The sequence below is a fragment of the Mustela nigripes genome, chromosome 15, assembly GCF_022355385.1.
Source record: "Mustela nigripes isolate SB6536 chromosome 15, MUSNIG.SB6536, whole genome shotgun sequence".
Taxonomy (NCBI): Eukaryota; Metazoa; Chordata; class Mammalia; order Carnivora; family Mustelidae; genus Mustela; species Mustela nigripes.
The window spans coordinates 71,970,052-71,990,680 of NC_081571.1; the positions used below are offsets into that span (position 1 = coordinate 71,970,052).

General features: G+C 41.3%; 1 protein-coding gene across 1 annotated transcript in view; it reads left to right on the forward strand.

Annotated features, from left to right (window-relative positions):
- Positions 1-3,343: 3,343 nt before the first annotated feature.
- RAP2A (RAP2A, member of RAS oncogene family) overlaps positions 3,344-20,629 on the forward strand; it is a 35,431-nt gene continuing 18,145 nt past the window's right edge. The window contains exon 1 of the mRNA XM_059377741.1: positions 3,344-3,747. Within this exon, the coding sequence (XP_059233724.1) occupies positions 3,434-3,747 (314 nt within the window). The 5' untranslated portion in view covers positions 3,344-3,433. The remainder of the gene's footprint in view (positions 3,748-20,629) is intronic.

Genomic DNA, 20,629 nt, shown 5'->3' on the forward strand with positions numbered 1-20,629 from the left:
AATGAACATGATTAAGGAATCAGGATCCTGACAGACATCCATCTCCCAACCAAATCTTCAAAATTCTCTACACGTTCTGACATCTTTTCTTATGGCAGCGAATCCTTCCACCAATACTTCAAATACAGTCTCAAATTAGGTAAGTATCATCATATAAGACAGAATAGGAAAGAAAATATGCCCTACTTACTATGTTTCTTTTGCTTGTTAGTGGTTAAAAATCTACCCTTATGGCAACGCTGAGAATGAACATTGAGAATGAATGTCAAATGAATGTGAATTCATCAAAAATGAGTATCAAATATCAAGATGAGAAATAAAATGAGCCAACCACCCTAAGGGCTGCAGTCTGTATATTTCTCCTTATCAAGAAAAGCCAACAGTAATGCAAGGTCAGAGAAAACACCCTGAAAAATGTCAAAAAGCTCTCCTACTCTTTATTATGCTAAATGGAGTAACTAGGGAGCCCACTCAGTATTTTTTGTGTGACTTCTATCAGATGCACTGCAATTCAGAGTTTCTCAGCTTCTGGGGACCTAGGAAATGAAAAGTTGCTTAAGGTTACATTCTGGATTCATAATCCCAATGCAAATTTCAAAAGAAAAAAGTCACTAAATGTTTACTTGCAAAATAAATGATTTTTCAGCTCCATTGTAATGCAGCATACTACACAGATTGTAATGATCTATACAAAGAAAGTTTGATGCTTCTCAAAAAGCCTAGGAATTTTAACACCATGATGCACAATATGGATCTTAAAAGAGACAGTCTGTCTTCTGAAAAGAAGTGTGACTGTTACAAAGCTAAAGGAACCTCAAATTCGCATAAAGATTTCACACAAAATATGAGACCTATGAATAGCTAGGTGAACGCTGCACTCATCTACAACATCTTCTTGAAATATCCCTGCCAAGAAAGCTCAGATACAATGAATCTATGTGAGCCCCTTTCACTTTAATTCACTTTTTCACGATACTAGTTTAGAATCAGTTATCTATGGTTTCCATGATCTTAAAACATTCTTCTGATTCATATATATATATATATATATATATTTGGGAGGGGGGGCAATCTGTCCTCACTGTCGATTCCGGAGGCTCAGATATTACCTCTCATACTTTCACAATATGTCATCAAGAAATGAAGCCTGAGTCAATTTTTTACACATGTTGACATGATGCTTGCCCTCAATTATTTTAAGCAAAAACTTGGTATGTGCTATACTATAGCAAGATATTGCAAAAATAAGTTCTCCGTTCTAATACAGGGGCCGAACAGCAACAGAACCCCGGCGAATCTAAGTACACCCCTGTCGTAGTTCGATAACGGACAGAGAAGCTGGGAAAGGAACACCTGGTCTTTCCAGGATCTCAGACCAACATCCTCTCAACATGATGACCTTGTGGGGAAGAGAAAGGGCGAAGAGGTATGTCGTGACCAAACAGAACTGCAGAAATTTATTATTCACGAGAAATGTGATTTAGTAACAGACTGGCGTAGACTGGTCTGAGAAGGACATAGTTTAAGGAAGGTAAGTCCAATAACCAAGCATTACAAAATAGAATCCAGGAATACTTGGAAATAGAGCTTCTCCTGATTTGACGTTGTGGGTACGAGAGTGCAACTCACATAGAACGCTACAGAGACCGAACTGGCAAGTTTAAAAACTAAGTAGTTAAAAAAAAAAAAAAACAACGTTTCGGGAGGCACGCATGGAAGACCCGCGCCAACTGCTGCAGTAGGTCTCCTAAGTACCGGAACATTTCTCACCCTAAAGACAAAAGTCCCTGTTTTCCCGATTCAGCCCACGATTCAGCCCACATCCCTCAGCACCATTTCCATGCCCATCCTTTAGGCAGCATGCCAAGGAGACGACGTTAAACGCAGAATTCATCACTCTCGCCTGCAAAACACCTTGCTCCCTGCCAGCATAGGGCACAGCGACCGGCCCCTCAGGCTCCGGCCCCTCCCGGACCCCACCAGCAGCCCTGTCTCCATACCGCCGGCCCTAGGTGGCATGGGAATCGCGCGTCCTGATTGGCTCACATCGAACCTCCGTCATTCGTCAGCTCCCCTACGATTGGTTGGCAGAGCGTGCGCAGGAGCAAACGCCCAGTCTGGCCGGGCGAAGGGAGGTGAGTAGGTGGATCCTGCGACTAGAGGTTTTCCCATTGGCTGACGGGTGGGTGTCACGTGGTACGAAATGCCTCTCTATTGGCCGAGAACAGTACCACGGGGTACAGAAACGTGATCTGGTTGGTTGGAATGAATCCCAACTTCCTACTAGGTGCCCCAGCTAGCTGTTGCTATGATGTGTCCCTGGGCCTTCTGTTGCGGCTTGGAGCTCCGTTCTCCCGGTTTTCCAAGCTCCCATAGCCGAGAGGGCGTGGGAAGAGCTCGACACCAGTCCCGGGCTGGAGCAGGGCGGGGCCGGGGGCGGTGGGCGGGACCCCCAGCGACGTCACCGGGCGTGGGCCTGGCTTCCGCGGACTCGCCTTCGCCGCCTCGGGAAGTGGGCCGAAGGGACCGTGCAACGCCTCCCTCAATATTCTGACGCTGGAAACAAAAATTCGCTTCGCTGTGTTTATGTTCGCTTCCTCAAAAAAGCTTCTCATTATGTTTATGCAAGATAAAACCAAAGCTCAGGAGTACTGAGAGACTGCGTAGTGTGTCAAGCAAAATCCCTCACCGAGACCTCCTTCTGGGCCTCGCCCATTAAGATTGCTCTGGCCCTGCTAGCATCTTGTCTCCCCCAGATGCCGAACGTGGTACTCTCAAGTTGACCAGGTTCCGGGCTCAGGCAAACGAACTGCGCATGCTCAGTACGCAGGCCGTGGGGTTCGACGGGGCGTGCGGGGCAGGCTGTTGCTGGGTGGCAGAGGAGGTTGTTTATCTAAGTGCGAGCGGAGGCTTCCGCGCGGCGCTGTCTCCCGGGAGCGCGCGCGGCCAGTCGCCTAGGCGACAGGGAGCAGGGGCGGGGCTGCGCCGCGGAGCCCCGCCTCCTGCCGCCGGGCCCCGCCCCCGGCAGCGCTGCGGCTCTCGCTCGGGCGCGCGCTCCGGCACCCGAGGAAGCGGCGGTGGCGGTGGCGGCGGCGGCAGCGGGCGGGGAGCTGGGCGTGGAGGCGCGAGGGGCGGGGTGGGCGGGCGGCACTGCGGGCCCGCGGCTCGGGCGGCTCCGGTGGCTCCGGCGGCTCCCGCTCGCTGCTCGTGCTCCGTGCCTGCCGGCGCCCGCGGGCCGCATTGCCGCCCGGCTCGGCCCATGCCCAGGGCTGCTGCTCCCTCCGCCGGCGCCCGGGGGGCCGCGGCGGCCGGGAGGTGGGGGCGGCCGCGGGAGGCGGCGGGGCCGGCGGCCGACGCAGGGTCCGGGGGCGCAGCGCGGCGGGCGTAGGTCTATGTCGCGGGCGGCGGCGGCGGCGGCGGCCGCGGAGGGACGATGCGCGAGTACAAAGTGGTGGTGCTGGGCTCGGGCGGGGTCGGCAAATCCGCCCTGACCGTGCAGTTCGTGACCGGCACCTTCATCGAGAAATACGACCCCACCATCGAGGACTTCTACCGCAAAGAGATCGAGGTGGACTCGTCGCCGTCGGTGCTGGAGATCCTGGACACGGCGGGCACCGAGCAGTTCGCGTCCATGCGGGACCTGTACATCAAGAACGGCCAGGGCTTCATCCTGGTCTATAGCCTCGTCAACCAGCAGAGCTTCCAGGACATCAAGCCCATGCGGGACCAGATCATCCGAGTGAAGCGGTGAGCGGGCCGGGGGGGAGCGGGCAGGGCGCTTCGCGGTGCTGCCGGCGGCCGACGTCCCGGGGCCAGAACTCCCCGTGCTCTGGGTGGCCGTGGGCAGGGGGAGCTGTCTGGGGACAGGGCTCTGGGGGCTCGTGCGCTGTAATCTTTTTTTTTTTTTTTTTTTTTTTGCCGGCATCACCACCATCATCTTCTTGAATCTCAAATTTGAGTGCTTTGTTTCACAACTCAAATTTGGCATCCCGTGAACCTACAGAACAGCTCTTTGTCTCTTGGATATTATTAGTAGCACTTGTGCAGAACCCCAAAGGAAACAAAGTTTAAAACTTGCAGTGGGGGAGAGGGTTGGGTAGGTTTGTGTTGGGGAGAGGGGAGCTGTGCAGGCATAGTGGAGACATTTTTAGATTGAACAACAGCAAAAAATCTACCTTGGCAATATTTGACAGCAAAACTTGCTCACATGTATATGGTAAAAACGTCAAGTCCAGAGGAAAGAGACCTTTCTTCTCTCTTAAAAGATTGAGTGGTGCCAGGCGTTTTACAAAAATGAACTGTGCCATTAAGACGAAAGTTTAAAGACATTATTATTTGAAGACATCCTAATCATCCTAATAATTCCCTGAGATTGAGAGAGTTATAAGCATATAGGAGCACTGATATTCCATCTGCATTAAAGAATGTGGCTTAACTTTTTTTTAATCCAACTGCCTTACTCCTTAAAAAAAAAAAAGAAGGAAAGGGAAAAAAGCGTTCCTGGAAACAAAACAGAAGTTTCTTCAAATGTGTAACCAAAGTACTAGCTAATTTAAAGTTAATGCAAACAAGGTGTTTCCTAATATGAACTCTTTTTTTTAATGTGTATTTTGCAAATACAGCTAGTAACTTAAATGGCTTAAAATACTTGTTTTCTCTTAAATTAAATGAGTTTATATTTTCCTATAATTTCAGGCATCAGAAATGTAATATCTTAGTTCAAAGTTTTAGCAAATTTGTCTAATTACTACACATTGTTCTGTATGATTCTTATTTTTAGCTAATAATTGCTAGTAATTTTGATTTAATATAATTTTTTTCTTACCTCATATTAGCTTTAGCCCTAAATTTGAAGACATTTACTGAAAGATAGTTGTTAGTGAACTGTAGACACAAGCACATTGTAAGTCAGAGTCACTCATGTTAAAGAGCAAAGACCGAAGTCACGTGTACTCAGTAGGTACTCAAAAATTCATTACAAGAGGTGGATTTTTAAAGCAATATAGGAGATCAAAGGCCCTGTCCCCATCCCCTTTTAACTCATTGCACATGTATTTTAATAGCTAAACTAAGGTTTTGTATATTATTTCTTGTTAAATTTCAAACGAGAATGAAGTGAATATTTTCATGGTCTCTGTTGCTGTTCCAAGATCTGTAAATTTGATTGATAGCTTTTTACTTCTCCAGTCTCATTTTCTTAAAGTTAATTGCTGTGGATAAAAAAAAAAAAAAAGAGCAGTTTTTGTGCTAAATTTAAAAAATGTGTACTTAAGGGGCTACATCAAAGTAACTCAAATCTTTAATTAGTATGTCCATACCACTAAAAAAAATATATATATATATATATATATATATATATATATATACATACACATACAGAACAGGGCAATCTAATACATTGTCACATGTCAATCTTAGGCCATATACATACATCAAATAATAAAGTGAATGCTCCAACTACTCCATACTTTACATTTATATGTATACATATAATTCAAACATTGATAAAAGGCACACTTCTTGACAAAAGCCTAGGGGGATAGAATATAGCAATATAGCCTCAGATAGCTGAGTCCACATGATTTTGTAGTCTTTTATGATTTAGTGGAGATTACTAATAGTGGGCTAGTCTGAACTTGGAATGCTGGAAAAATGTATTTGTTTGCACCATGACCCAGAGAGAGAAAAAAAAAAGTAAAATTCTACTTTCCCAGGTGTCATTTTATTCACTAGTCTCAATTGTTGATGTAAAAAAAAAAAAAACCTGGATCTACTGAAGTCAAGTTCATAAACTCTTTTCGTTGGAGTTCATCCATTGTATGGATAAAGGACCCCTTGAGCCCTTCTGTGTCCTGACATTTGATTTCTCACCCAAATTTTATCAGCTGGCCTCCCAGCCTATAACATATTATAAATAACTTGTATAGAAAGAAAGGATCTGTGTTTATTATGTATATTACAAGATAGTAGATAATGCATATATGATACTAAAGTGGCCATTGAATGGGCTAGTAATTTAACTCCTCCCACTTAAGGAGAATAAAACATGATTTTCAAATAAGTAAGTTTTCTACTCTTTTTGGGACTCAGTTTTTAAATGAACCAGTTGCTCTAGGAAGTATCCAGTAATTATTCCCTCCCTCTGCACACTAGCTGCTTTACATATGACAACAGTTGTTTGGGGATATTTAATATCACCAGAATGTCAATGACAAAAGTGAAGTGCAGAGAGGTTTGGTATTTTACCCAAGACTGGCCACTGATGGAAGGATTTAAACCAAGATCTGTTACACTCCATGTAATCTTCTATACCAGGCTGCCTTTGAACTTGTTATTACTGGCAAATTCAGTACCCAGTTTTTGGTCTAGGATGGTATGTTCAATACAAGTATAATGTGAGCCACACATGTAATTTAAAAATTCCTAGTAGCTTATTTTTTTAATTACAGCAGATAAAGTTTATAATGCACTTTTTAATGCACTATATAAGATACTGCCATTTTAACATGCAAGCAGTATTCAAAAATTGAGATACCTTACTTTCCTTTTTATTCTAAATTTTCAAAATCTGATGTGTCATTTACACTCAGCACATCTTAATTCAAACATATTTTCAGGTGCTCAGAAGGCACATGTGGCTGCAGGCTACCATATTGGGCACTACAGGTCTGAAATGGGTGTATTGCAGGGAAACAGTAGGCCTCAGTTTCCTTATCTGTGAAAGAGATGCACCTTTCAAAGTCTTTAGTAGGATTAAATGAGATATTTTGTTTTAAGGTGTCCAACACAATACCTTGAACGCAGAAATTACTCAAACATTCCAGCTGTCCTTTTATTAATAACCTTGTCACCCTGCCTTTTTTAAGTTTTATCCTTGAGATAAATATAATTTTAGAGGAGATAAATTTGTGACTGCCTTTTTGGAATTCATTACCTGGTGTAGACAAGATGAGAATAAAAAGCAACTGGGATTAAAACAACCCTTAGGAACATTTCGCTCGTATATTCTCAAAATATTTTCCCTTATTAAGGGCCTTATGGGAAAATGGAGGAGACTGAAGATTTAACTTCAAGTATAGCACCAATTCATGGCCAGACAGTAAAACAGAGCTTTTTACTGGATTTTTCTTGTATGGAATGTTGTGCTTTTAGAAAATGCAGAACAAGCCCGTACCCCCTCAAGTGTTTACAGGTGCAGAGGCGTCCATACGCATACACTACCTCCTGTCCAAGCCAAGCGGACCAACTAAAAAGGCTGTATTTATGAATTCATATGCTTTCCTTGTTCAACCTGACTTCAGAGGAGAGCACACACTCAAGGGTCATAAGGATACAGAATATGTTTCAACTGAAATAAAACTAGAACTTTTTCTGATTTCGTAATTGCTTCTCCCATTCCTCCCAGGATAAGCTGTCGTCCTGACTTAAAGTTATCTTGGAACAGAATGTCCAAGGCCTATTGTTCTCATAATAAAGCCCAGAAATCTGCATGACCTTCCCAGGCCCAACAGGCTCCTGCTCCTCTCTGCCTTTCCGGCCTTACCTTTTGCAATCTTCCTCCTCCCTTAGGTTCCAGCACCCACTCCTGCTTTTAGTTCCTTGAAAGTACCTGTCTGGGCTTTACTTGTACATGGAGCAGTCATTTACCTTTTGCACTCAATCCCTACTCTGTCTCCCCTACTTAAAATACTTCCTCCTCAGGGAAGCCTTCTTCTCTTCCCCAACTGAGTTAGTTAACTTCTTCCTGTCTTCCCACACTAGATTAACCTCATCCCTCAGCCCTTCCCCGAAGCGTGCATACCCCAGACATCCTTGCCACCCTGTACTCCCTTGTCTTGTAGCACACACCGAATTTGAATTACTTGTGTGATGATAGACGTGCAGTCCGTCTTTGTCATTAAACTCTAGTCATATGTCACTAGCACAGCTCCTGGCACAGAGGAAATGCTCAAGAAAAATGTGTTGAAAGAAAACTAGTGTTTGGAAAGCTAACTATTTTTATTGTCCTTTGGCCTCAGTTTCCCCAGACATTCGATTTTATAGATGGAGAGATGATTCTTCCAAGTCCCTTTTGCACATGGAGTAGATGGTGTGTCATAGTACTTGTACCCAGTTAAGGTAACAAGGGAAAGGGTGACGTTTAGTAAGAGTTTACAAGGTCTTCCAGATGGAGGAAGTGGCATGGGAAGCTCGTAGAGTGTGTTTGTTGGCTGTTCAATAGACCAGATTGGCTAAACTAGGAATTCATTTAGAAGTTTGAGAGAAGGGAGGTCAGGCTAAGAAATTGTAAAGCTAAGAAGGTTACATTTTGATCTTGTAGTAAAGGACCATGATCAAAATGGGTATAGAAATGGTAACATGGAGGTGATGTGATAGAAGGGTTAGTGGCACAGACAAGAGTCAGGGGGAATAATCATGCAATACTGTGATCATCTATCTAGTTTCCAGGTGAAGTAGAACGCTTCAGAATTAGCATGGTGTCTGTAGGAACAGAAAGGAAAGGAGGGATGCGATAATATTGTAAATTACTATCAAAATAATATTGTAAAGAATGAACTAAACTTAGTTGAAGAGGGAGGGGGAAGGGTCAAAAGTAACCTTGGACACTTTGAACCTGAGTGAGCAGGAAATAGCAGGGGTAGGGGGCCATTATTTCTGCCTTGGCAGTGGTCATCATGCATATAGATGCATGTAATAAGTAATTAGAATATTTGAATAAAGCCTGAACACTTTCATATGAATGTAAGGACTCAGGATCATCCCCAGAGTTCAGATGAGACCTCATGGGTACGTTATGTAGCGAGAAATGAATGGATATGGCCAGAAATTGTAGATGAATATGGATGGCCAAGGAGAAACTTGAGAGTTGTCAGATACATAGAGGAGGCTTCACACATTACTGTATGGGCTAGAAGGCCTGGGGCATTTCAAGATTGGGAAAAAGAGAATGGGAAGAGGCAGCTGATTTGACTACCCAAAGCGAAATTAGTAACTTTTTTTTTCCACTTTTATTACTAATTTTTCTGTATCATTTAAGTGATCACTTTTAAGTGACCAAACTGATCATTTGCACTTTTACTCCTCACGATAAGTCGCCATAAAAACCTTCTCTAAAATAGAGGCAGGTGGCCAGTTGCCACACATAGATCTTGACCCTCAAACAGATTGGTGCGGTGGATCCGAAACCCAGGAGTGTATCCAATGTTTGTCCCAAGTAAGTGACATTTCTGTGGTCTCCCACCAATCCTTCCTCCACAGATGCCCCTTCCCGAGGTGGATACCTCCAGGAGCCAGAATTGTTGTTGGAAGCTGGGCCTCCCAGATACAGAGAACCTAGAAGCCATGAGTCACTTTTTATATCCCCAAACGGTGTCTTCCTGAGGGGAAACGCAGATTTGCTGCATTATAAAATTAGAACATTACAATACTGGGCTTTTCTCTTTGCCATCCCGAGACTGGAATGAAGTTCACTCTGCAGACAGAGCAGATGCTCTCCCTTCGGCTCCAGCGCACGGTCCTTCTCCCTGGTGGGAGCCCCGAGGGAAGCAGCGGGCTTTAATACGAGCCTTAACGAGTGAGCAGCCTGTGACCTGCAAATCTTGCCTAGTTAAGATTTGCTGATAATTGGGTCTGTGAAATCTGTAATCAGAGGGATCATTACTGTATGTATATATATTTTTTTAAAGGGAGAGGGGGCAAAAGTAATTTAAATAGGCCACTGTTCCACTGTACACAGACAAGATATCACCTGTTTCTGCATATGGATAAACTCCTCCAGCAGGAACAAATGGGGGATTTGAAGGTGACCTCGCTGACCATGCAGTGGGAACTACTCAGGCCGCCAGGCAAGTGGATGACGTTGCCTTTCTAGGAAAAGGTCAAGTCATGAACAGGTAGATACCAGGAGGAGATGGAGGAACTGACAGTGTCTCTAGATGACTCAGCCGACAGGAAGATCCAGCAAAGCTGGTATCCTTTCTCGTTTGTTCAAGTTTTCCAGTTAGTAATACATTTGAGTGTTTTCTGTGTGTCCTCTTCCAGGAAGTTATATATGGCACACTAAAATGCATAGATTATACATTTATATATGTATTTCTCAGCAATGAACTTTACATAAAAGCATGTACACCATACTTAATTTGTGAGGGTTTTTTTGTTTTTTGTTTTTTAATTGAGGGTAATTTTGGTCACACGTTTTTTTTCTTAGCCATTGTCTTCAAACCTAAACCTCTGGGGAAGGACGTGTGATTCTACTCTAGGTTTTTTTGTGTGTGTGGGTGGGTTTTTTTTGTTGGTTGGTTGGTTGGTTGGGGTTTTGTTTTTTTTATATTTTTTTTGGCTTCTCTTTTCACTTTTCCTTGTTACCTGTTTCTCTCTGTGTGTGTGTTATTAAGTACTATTTTCTTAGGTACTTACATCTATTTTCTTAGGTAATTACATTTTTTTTGGCCTATGGAATAAAAAGAATTGTGAGTACTCTACCCTTTTTTGGAAAAATATTTGGGTTTGGATATGAGTAGATTCTAGTATGAGATAAAACTGAGAGAGACAGAATAAAATGTCTTGCAACTAATGTATCATTGAACACTACACCAAACACTAAAAATGTACTATATGTTGGCTAATTGAATTTCAATTTTAAAAAATGAAATAAAAAAAATTTTTTTAATGGAAAAACAAGTATAAATGTAGAGATACTATTTGGGTAGGAAATGGACCATGAAATTTTAAGAGCATGCAGAAATACATCCTATGTATTTGCCTTTTTGTTACTTTCACAATTGTGGGGCATTATATTAAAAGTTATTCTCAGTCTGACAAAGAAAAGTTTCTTAAACATACCTTTACGCTTATCAGATCCAACTGTGCCTTTCCGTAGAATAATACCAATAATGGTAATGCTATGATTTTAGACATCTACATTTCCATAGTGTATAAGTAAAATGTAAATATGTTAGTAAAGTTTAAGGTTATCAAAATATCTAAAAATAGCAGATCCCTAGTTGAGACGATTTTAACAATAGATTTAACTGTATACTTTCAAAAGATTGAAACCTCTTTGGAACTATTGGGCCCAATATTCCAACTACTTCACCTTTTATTCTTGTAGGAAAACCCGAATAAAACACCTGTGTTAGCCGGATTTTTAATACATTTCAGTTTAAATTGAAGGTCACGACTGTGAAATAAGAATATTTTAGGCCTGTGAGTCAGAATAAAATTATTGGGTATCTGAATCCAATAGCAACAGCATATTGAATTGAAATCAGAGTTTGGTAAGTCCAGTAACAAAGCAACATTGGGAGTCTTGCAATCTGGTTCATTTCATTACTTAATGTTGAAGATATTGCACATTGCTCAAAACTCTGTCTGAATAAGCTATTTAAAATAGATGACAGTGTGTAAATTAAGTACACTTTAAAGTATACATTCTTTTTACTCAAAATGCTCAAAAACATTTATGGTCAGAATTGGGTAGATTGTTATTTTCAATTTGTTCTGTTTTTTACTTTCTCTGATATCTTTTCTTAATATGTTTCAGGTTTGAATACATACCAAAATTGATACTTGAAGGGACAATAAAATGATTTATAATTTTTGTGTTTTTTAAAAATTCATTTTTATTGAGAGATAGTTGACATATAACATATTTTGTTTTAAGTTTTTTCACTTAGAATTATGTGAAACATTGTGAACTTTTATTTAAAATGTTTAGAAGTGTTACTCATAAAATGTAATTTGATATGTATATACATTGGAGAATGATGACTACAATATATTTAGTTAACATCCATCACCATTCATCATTGCAATTTTGTGTGTGTGTGTGTGTGTGTGTGTGTGTGATGACGATTTTTACAATTTTCTCTTACCAGGTTTCAGATATATACCACAGTACTGTAACTATAGTCACCGTGCTGTATAATAAACCTCCAGGACTTACTTATCTTAACTGGAAATCTGTACTTTATTCCTGCCTTTACCCATTTCTCTCGCTCGCTCGCTCTCTTAGAACACACACACGCACGCACGCACATCCTGCGAACCACTAATCTGTTCTCTGTGAGTTCAGGTTTTTGTTTTCTTCGGTTTTAAGATTCCACATGTAAGTGAGCTCATATGGTATTTGTCTTTCTCTGACTTATGTCACTTAGCATAATGTCCTCAGGGTCTATCCATGTTGTCTCAAATGGCAGGATTTCCTTCTTCTTTATGGCTGAATAATAATTCTGTTTGTGTCTGTGTGGATATGGGTGTATACAGACCCACACACCGTGTTTTCTTTATCCATTCATCCCTCCGTGGACACTTCGGTAGTTTCCGTGTCTTGGCTACTGTAAGTAATGCCTCAGTGAACATGGGCTGCAGATAGCTCTTCGAGATAATGATTTTGTTCAAATAAATACGCAGAGGTAGAGTTGCTAGATCATATGTAGTTCTACTTTTCACTTTTTGAGGAACCTCCATACTGTTTTGCATGGTGGCTGTACCAGTTTACGTTCGTACCAACAATGCACAAGGATTCCTCTTATCCACATTCTTGTCAACCTTGTTTCTTGCAATTTTGTTAATTACGATTCTGATAGGTGTGAGGTGTTATTTCATTGTGGTTTTGAGATGCATTTCCTTAATGATTAAAGCAGCATCCCCATATATTTGTTGCCTATCCATATGTCTTCTTCGTAAAAATGTCTTTTCTGATCCTCTGCCCATTTTTTAATTGGATTGTTTGTTGTTTTATTTCTATGGAGTTGTATGAGTTCTTTATATACTTTGGATATTAACCAGATCTATGTTTGAAAATATTTTCTCCCATTTCATACATTGTCTTTTCATTTTTGTTGATGGCTTCCTTTGCTTTGTAGAAGCTTTTTAGTTTGATATAATCCTGCTTATTAGTTTTTTGCTTTTGTTACCTTTGTTTTGGTATCACATCCAGAAAATCATTGCCAAGACCAGTGTCAGGGAGTTTATCCCTTCTATTTTCTTCAGAGTTTTACGGTTTCAGATCTTATGTCCAAGTCTCTAACCCATTTGAGTTGATTTTTGCATATGGTGGAGATACGGGTCCAGGGTCATTCTTAGGCACGTGGCTATCCAGTTTTTCCATACTTCCACTGAAGAGACTGTCCATTCCCCATTGTATAGTCTTGGCTTTGTTGTTGTGAATTAGTTGACCGTGTATGCATAAATGTATTTCTGGATGTTCTCGTCTGTTCCATTGATCTGTGTGTCTGTTTTTATGTCCATGCCTACCATTTTGGTTGCTATAGCTTCGTAATGTAGTTTGAAATCAGGAAGTGTGATGCCTCCACCTTGATTCTCCTTTCTCAGTGTCGCTTTGGCTATTCAGCGTCTTTTGTGGTTCCACACAAATTCCAGATTCATTCTATTTCTGTGAAAAATGCCATTGGAATTTTGATAGGGATTACACTGAATCTGTAGATTGCTTTGAGTGGTACGGCTATTTTAAGAGTATTCTTCCAATCCAGAAGCACAGAATATCTTCCCACTTATTTGTGTCTTCTTTAATTTCTTTCATCCATATCTTGCAGTTTTTTAAATTGTTAATTCTGTCAAGAAACCAAAAGAATTGAAAAAACTAGCCCATCTCTCTACTTCTGTGTATTCCCTTAGCAGTGGCTTTCATGTTTTCTTAATCGTGGCCCTCAGTAAGAATTACATTTTATGTTGCGACACAGTACACACAGCCTAAATATAAGTTTCATGAAATAATAAACTTGTTATGTTGCTACTATATTTTCCATTTTATTCTTTTTATTTTATTTCATGGTTTTTATACATTCCTCTTGAGCCACTCAATTGATCTCATCACACACAATTTGAAAACTGCTATACTAGAACATTTGTACTTGAAGAAAAACAAATAGAACTATCTCTGTAATTGTCGGAAATAACATTTATCTTTTCTTCCTGCCTTTCCAGTTTCCAACAACCCTATATAAATGCTGCAAAAATGAAATGCTTCCTATCATGAGTTAGTAAATCCTCTCTCCATTATAGAGAAAGATAACATTTAGTCACTAAACAAAAAGACATGTAAAGTCAATCTTTTGAAGAAGCATTTATTTCTGCTGGTTGTGCATATTAGAAATATGGGAACCTATTTCTCAAAATGAATTTTATTCATTCTGGTAAGACAGGAGAGCTCCTTCCTTGTGATAACCTAAAACAGGAAGAGAGGTTGTAGGAGTCAGCCTGGGATGTGGGCTTATTACAGGATTAGCCATCACTAAATTATTAGAGCTTTGCTGCATCTGACATTGACTCAGCTCTGCCTTTGACAGTAGAAATAGATGAAGATGGTCTTAATTATATATATCTTAATATCACTTGGTAGAAGTACCCAAGAGAAAGATCATAAACATTTACTTAAAACATTAAGGAGTATTTCTCATTCTTTTCTAGGAGGAACTCTTAAAAATTAATAATTCAGATGTGGAAATACTACAATAATTCAGTACATATTAGTATTTTCTTCTTTATCGAGTATTTTTACAGCTTTCTGTCAGTGAACTCTTGGAGTGTTTTTCTGTGTTCTGGGATGGAGAATTTTGTTGTTTTAGTCTAAGTTCTAAATACAGCCACTGTTAGGTTTCCAGTGAGTGTAACAAATACTGCATATATGATAATTGCTCTAATTTAGTATTTTATGCGCATACTGATCTTATTAGGAAGACGGTAAGTGTTAATCTGGTTAAAGCTGAGTCACAGTACTTAGTAGTCACATGATTTGGGGCAAGTTAATGTTATCTGTTACCTCAACTTCCTCATCTGTAATATGGGTGTAATGCTAAGGAGGTAATGATGTACTATTTCTTTATGTAGTGACTCTAAAATATCCATAGTAAAGTTTCCCCCAAAATCATGCACCTGGGAATGCAACTCCAGCATTTATCTGACTTTATAAAACAGTATAGTGCCACATGATTTCTTAAGAATTAGATTCAATTGCCTTACCATATCTAGATAAACTAACCAATCTGGTAGTGTTTTTCCATTTTTTTCCACTGCTTTCTCATCTGTGTCTGAAGCTTCTAGTACAGTATGTTACAGAAATTATAGCATAGACCCTGAATGTTTTGTTTTTGCCTTCCACTAGAGACTGTGTTAGCTATAAATGGTGACAGTATGTTTTTGTGACTCATAAAGAATTGTGATAATTTTTAGTACATGTATTTTAAGTGTGAGGAATACTTTATAAAAAGTGATGAGACATATAGTATTTGTTAAATACCACGTCTTTAAGTTCATAATGATAATAGACCCTTTTATAAATACCAAAAACTATATATGGGGTGAAGATAATTTTAACACTCTCTGGCCAGTTTAGTTAGATAAATAGATAGAAAGAAAGAAGGAAGGAAGACAGGTAGATAGATAGGCTAGTGTAGAGAGAGAAATATGTTGACAGCTTTTTAATAAATTGATTTCAGAAGTTTTATCTCTCTTTATATAAAAGTCATCACTGTTGACATTAAATGCTGTGGTTTAACCCACTTTTTTTTGCATTACATTGCTCTGGGTGTTATGCAAAATCAGTACAAGATAGTATTTATCCTTCTGGAATGCCAAAATGTTCTGTAATTGAATATATATATTTGACAGTGTTGAGTGAATTGTACATAGAGAGGGGGGCAAAGTGCATTAAGTTTCAAAATATTTTTTCACCAGAAAACATTGCTTTTACTAGGCTACCTTTTTGAAGGACTTTTTCATGCACTGTAACTCGTAGAATTAAAAATTTATAAGAGTGATGCCAACAATTTTGTATTCACTTTGTTATGTTTAGTATATTTTGATCCTCCCTGGAAATGAAATCTTACTTTCTGTTTGTATTTGGTTATAGAATGGTTTGAGCAGAATTATTATTTTAGAAAGCTTTAGAAAAGTAAGCTGATTTGTGGAAAATTGAGGGAAAAAACCGTAGAATAGCTAGTCCTCAGGGAAGATAGTTGGGAGCTTAACTAAAGATAGAAGTTGATTATCAAGGATAGTCTAATACAGATTAAGAAATAAAAAATAAGTTTTGTGATTGTTTTAGTATTTAGCAAAATAAATATCCAGATATAGTATATATAAAATTATACTGTCCAAAATACCATCCCCCACCCAAATGATCCATATACCCTCAAGACCATCCTTTATCTGCTTTTGAACCAACATTTCAAGTGAACTTTGGCCCCCAGTGACGTTGGTACAGTGGGGGGCTGGATGCCCACAGTAGGACGAGGAGTTAAATACATCGATGTACACATACATAAAAGCTGCCTGGAAATTCAGATAACTTTCCTTAGTTTATATTGAAGAGCAAGAGATGAGAAAAGAGTCTCTCCGTGGTTAATTCAGTCCATGCGTACGGACGAATATGCTACGACACAGAACTTTTTGTTCGGTGGTCTTGCATGGAGGGTCAGTAAAGTTTGCATAAACTGTCTGTTCTCGCTCTCCAATGGCCATGAGCGAGTTTCAGCGAGCTGATTCCTTAGTGAGGAAGGATCTACACAGAGTGTCCATCTCAGTGGCTGGGCGGGAGGGACCCTCCGGCGGGGTGTGGGCTCAGCAGGGACAGTGCTGTGGCCAGCAGCAGCAGTTACCCTGGGGGAAACAGCCGGTGTGGCCTGTTTCCATCGGCACCTAACAAGTCAGCACCCTGATTTGGGTCGGCTGCCTCCCAGAGGTCCAGGCACTGGAAAGGCTGCTCTTGGTGACAGTGTTTATTCCTAAGGCCATCCCAACCAGATCGTCGGGTTTGATTGAAAGAAGCACTTGGAGGTGGATGGAAGAAAAGATGGTTTGGGGGAAGGAGATTTGGTCCAGGACTCTCATCAGCACATCCTAGTAAAATAACAAATCTGGAAGCTTTTCTTTTGGGCCATACTGATTGGCTCCGAACAATCTCCTCTATCTGTTCCTTTGATTAAATATCACTGCTTTGATCTCATCCCTTTTCTCCAGTGGTGACCTCGTGTCTCTCTTTAGGGGGACAGCTCATGCCTGTGGCCATGGCACATTTTTCATCAATGCCCATTTCCATCTCAGAAGTCTCTCTGGGCAGTAGATTCTGTGGTCCTTCTAGACTCTTACCTCAAATTCCCTGTTTTTAGAACCCATCACCATTTAAATCCCATTTTTACATGCGTATTTGTGATATCTAGTCTACATAGAGTTTCTTTGACCAGCGTCCTTTTGTATTCCATTTGTTGATGGGGATCAGCAAATCCTGGTAAACTGGAACTTTTATTCAGTTTTTAAAGATGACATCATTTCCTCTGAGCACGCTTGGTTAAAGATGGCTGCAGAGTCTTAGCTCAGCTTCCCTCAGGAGGAGGCTCTGCCTGGCCGCTCCCCGAGTCTGGACTGGCCCGTGACCACTTTGACCAACCGAGGATGGCAGGGTGATACGAAGCAAGTTTGGGGCCTAATCACGGAGAGGACTCAGCACCTTCCACCAGGGTCTTTTGGAGCCCTGAGCTGCCATGAGAAAAGTCCAGCTACCGTGCTGGAGCACCCATGAAGAGGGCTGAGACCGCGAGGGAGAGTAGCCAGCCCACCAGCCTTCCAGGCCTGTGGTAGGATACCCCCCAGAGGTACATGCGTTGGAAAGGCTTTGACCGTCTGCTCAGCCCAGCCCTCACTGAACACCACTGAGCCCAGTCAGTGCCACATGGAACAGAATCGCCCAGCTGACCTCTGCCTAAATTCCTGACCCATACCATCATGAAATACAATTAAATGGAGGGGCCGGTGGATCTGTCGGTTGAGCATCTGCCTTCAGCTCAGGACATGATCCCAGGGTCCTGAGATCGAGCCCTGTGTGGGGCTCCCTCCTCAGCACAGTCTGCTTCTCCCTCTCCTGCTCCCCCTGCTTATGCTTGCGTGATCTCTCTCTCTCCCTGTCGAATAAATAAAAGCTTTAAAAAAGAAAAGAAAAATAGTAAAATGGTTATGTTAAGCCATTGAGTTTTGGGGGTAGTTTTTTATGCAGCAGAAGTTACCTGAAACAGCATAACATTTTTAGGTACACCGGTTACTTTAGACGTTATTTTGATAAAAGAGTACTGTTGATCCTTTGGATTTCTCTGTGAAGATCTTTAAAAAATATTTATCAAAGATACATGATAAGTGAATGAATTGATGTATCTTAACTCTTAAAAGGTGGCAAATTGATGTGAGCACCTGCCACCTGTCCTCACATTTATCTGCCCTCATAATTTATCTGCCCTATGTCATTTTAGTGTTCCCACCCACACATAATTAACTTTGAGGATCACATTTGATTTTATTGAGAATATGACCTAGTGGGGGCTCCCGGGTGGCACCATCGGTTAAGTGTCTGACTCTTGGTGTCGGCTCGGGTCCTGATCTCAGTGTTGTGAGATCGAGCTCGAGCCAGGCTCCCAGTGGGAGTGGAGCCTGCTTGAGATGCTCTCTCTCCCTCTCCCTCTGCCCCTGCCCCCCCCACCCAACCCCCCCCCCCAAAATGAAAAGAATATAACATATTAAAGTTTAGTTTCAGCAGAAAAGCTAAGTATATTTGACATAGACTGCCATCTAATTTAACAAAAAAGTTTCCTTCTCTGCGTGCATTTGGTGGTAGACTGCTTCCATCTTGGTATCAGGCACGTGGCGCACAGAAAGTTTGTTGAATTAATGAATACAGGTCTGTTCAGGTCATTCTGTTTTGCATTTTGGCCATTTTACCCCCCCCAAATATCTGGAGATACCCCCTCCCCCCATACCACAAATCAGATTAAGCATTTCAGTATCTAATAATATAAGGTATGATAAAGAATAAAAAATAAAATATTCTGTGTTCATCCAAAAATGCTTTTCTCACACTGGTGACCAGGGATGTCGTTTCTGTGACGTTTCCACTGTGGTCCTCATGCAGACTGTCATATCCGAAGATCATGTACTTGTCTGTTTTGTATGTCTGTAAAGATCGATTCCAGCCCTGGCGATAAAACTTCACGGGTATAAAACATTCCTATCCCTTGTTTCCTGAGGGCCCAGATGTAACTTCAGAGGTTGCACAGCTGGTGTAAAACAGAAACCAGACTTTATCCCAGAGCTTAGAGCTCCTAGCTCTATCAGAAGTTTTGTCTTGTATTGTTTTCTGTTTTCTTTCATTCTCTCACTAGGGCTTCCAAGCCATGGCTCCTATCTAATGACTTAGCAGTGTTCGGAGTGAGGTGATGACTGGAATAGGAGAAGATACTTCTGCTTGGAGAAGATGGGCAGTTGCCAGCCTCTGATACTAGAAGGAACTAGATCTCTCCTGTTTTTCTGATACTAGAAGCCTCTGATACTAGAAGGAACTATATCTCTCCTGTTTTTCTCTAGAATCGATCAGTCTTCCATAGATGGTTAGATGGAGTCGTCCTGGACAGGCGAACAGGAGTGCGACGTAGCGGAGAGGAGATTCTGTGGAACATTCTTTGTACATTTTCACAGATCTCTCACCACAATTAAGATTCCAGAACTGACTTAACTAACAGATGGTTTGAGCGAGCTTAGAAAAGAATAATTAGCATTTCCATAGTGTTTTACAGTATCCATAATACTTTAATGGCTAATTCATGGAAACTGCCTAGCAGTGTCTGGCACCCCCTAAGCCTTGTACAGATGCCAGCTATCGTTAGTAAAATCACCACCATTGTGTTCCCCCAACATAATATCTGAGTATCCTTAATATTTCTGTGTCACAAATAAGGAACCTCCAGCTCAGAAAGGTCACCTGACATCCAAGGGAGCAGACCTGGGCTTTTTCTAGGTCCGCTAAACCCCAATGCAATTCTGTCTCCCTTTGCCAGGGGGCAAACTGTGGTTGACCTTGACTCTTAACCTAGGGATAAGCTCTGTCTAGTCATTGCACAGCCAACACATCTTTTTCTGAAGGAGTGGTCCAGGGAGATGGGGAGAAAACTGTGTGCAGTGTTTGAAGATAATTATTATGGAAGTGGCCTAAAGGTTAGAATACAGAGGTGAGAAACTGGAGGTAGGAGACTGGTGCAGTCCAGGCGTGAGTTATTTTGGAAATGGGAGGGTTTCTGTAGCAAGAATGAAAATGAAGGGACCGATTTTCTCACCTCCAGTAATCCTTGCTCTGTACTCCCTGTACTCAACCCGTTCCAGCCCCTCATCCCAAACCTGATGACTGTTGAAGACTTGGAAGCTTTTTGCTTACCAGCCATTCTGCCTTGCTGGCTCCCACAGAGGCTTCTTATAACAGTTAGTAATTTCTTTAACTGCAAGTTGGAATCAATGTCTGATGTGTTCTTCCCCCGAGGTCTTTGTGGTTGGAGAGAAGAAATCCTAACTCTATTGGTCTGATAGCCCAAGCTTTCTAGACATCTGATGTGTTAGACTTGGGGGTTAGCTTTTTCTTTCAGTTTTATTGGGTGCTGTTTGTATTGTGATTTGGAAACGAAGAACTGTTTTGCTATCCTACTACAACAGTAGAACAATCTCCCAGGACTAATACTTCTCTGTTCATCATTTAAAACTTTAATCATCATGGGGCACCTGGGTGGCTCAGTGGGTTAAGCCTCTGCCTTTGGCTCAGGTCATGATCTCAGGGTCCTGGTATGGAGCCCTGCATCGG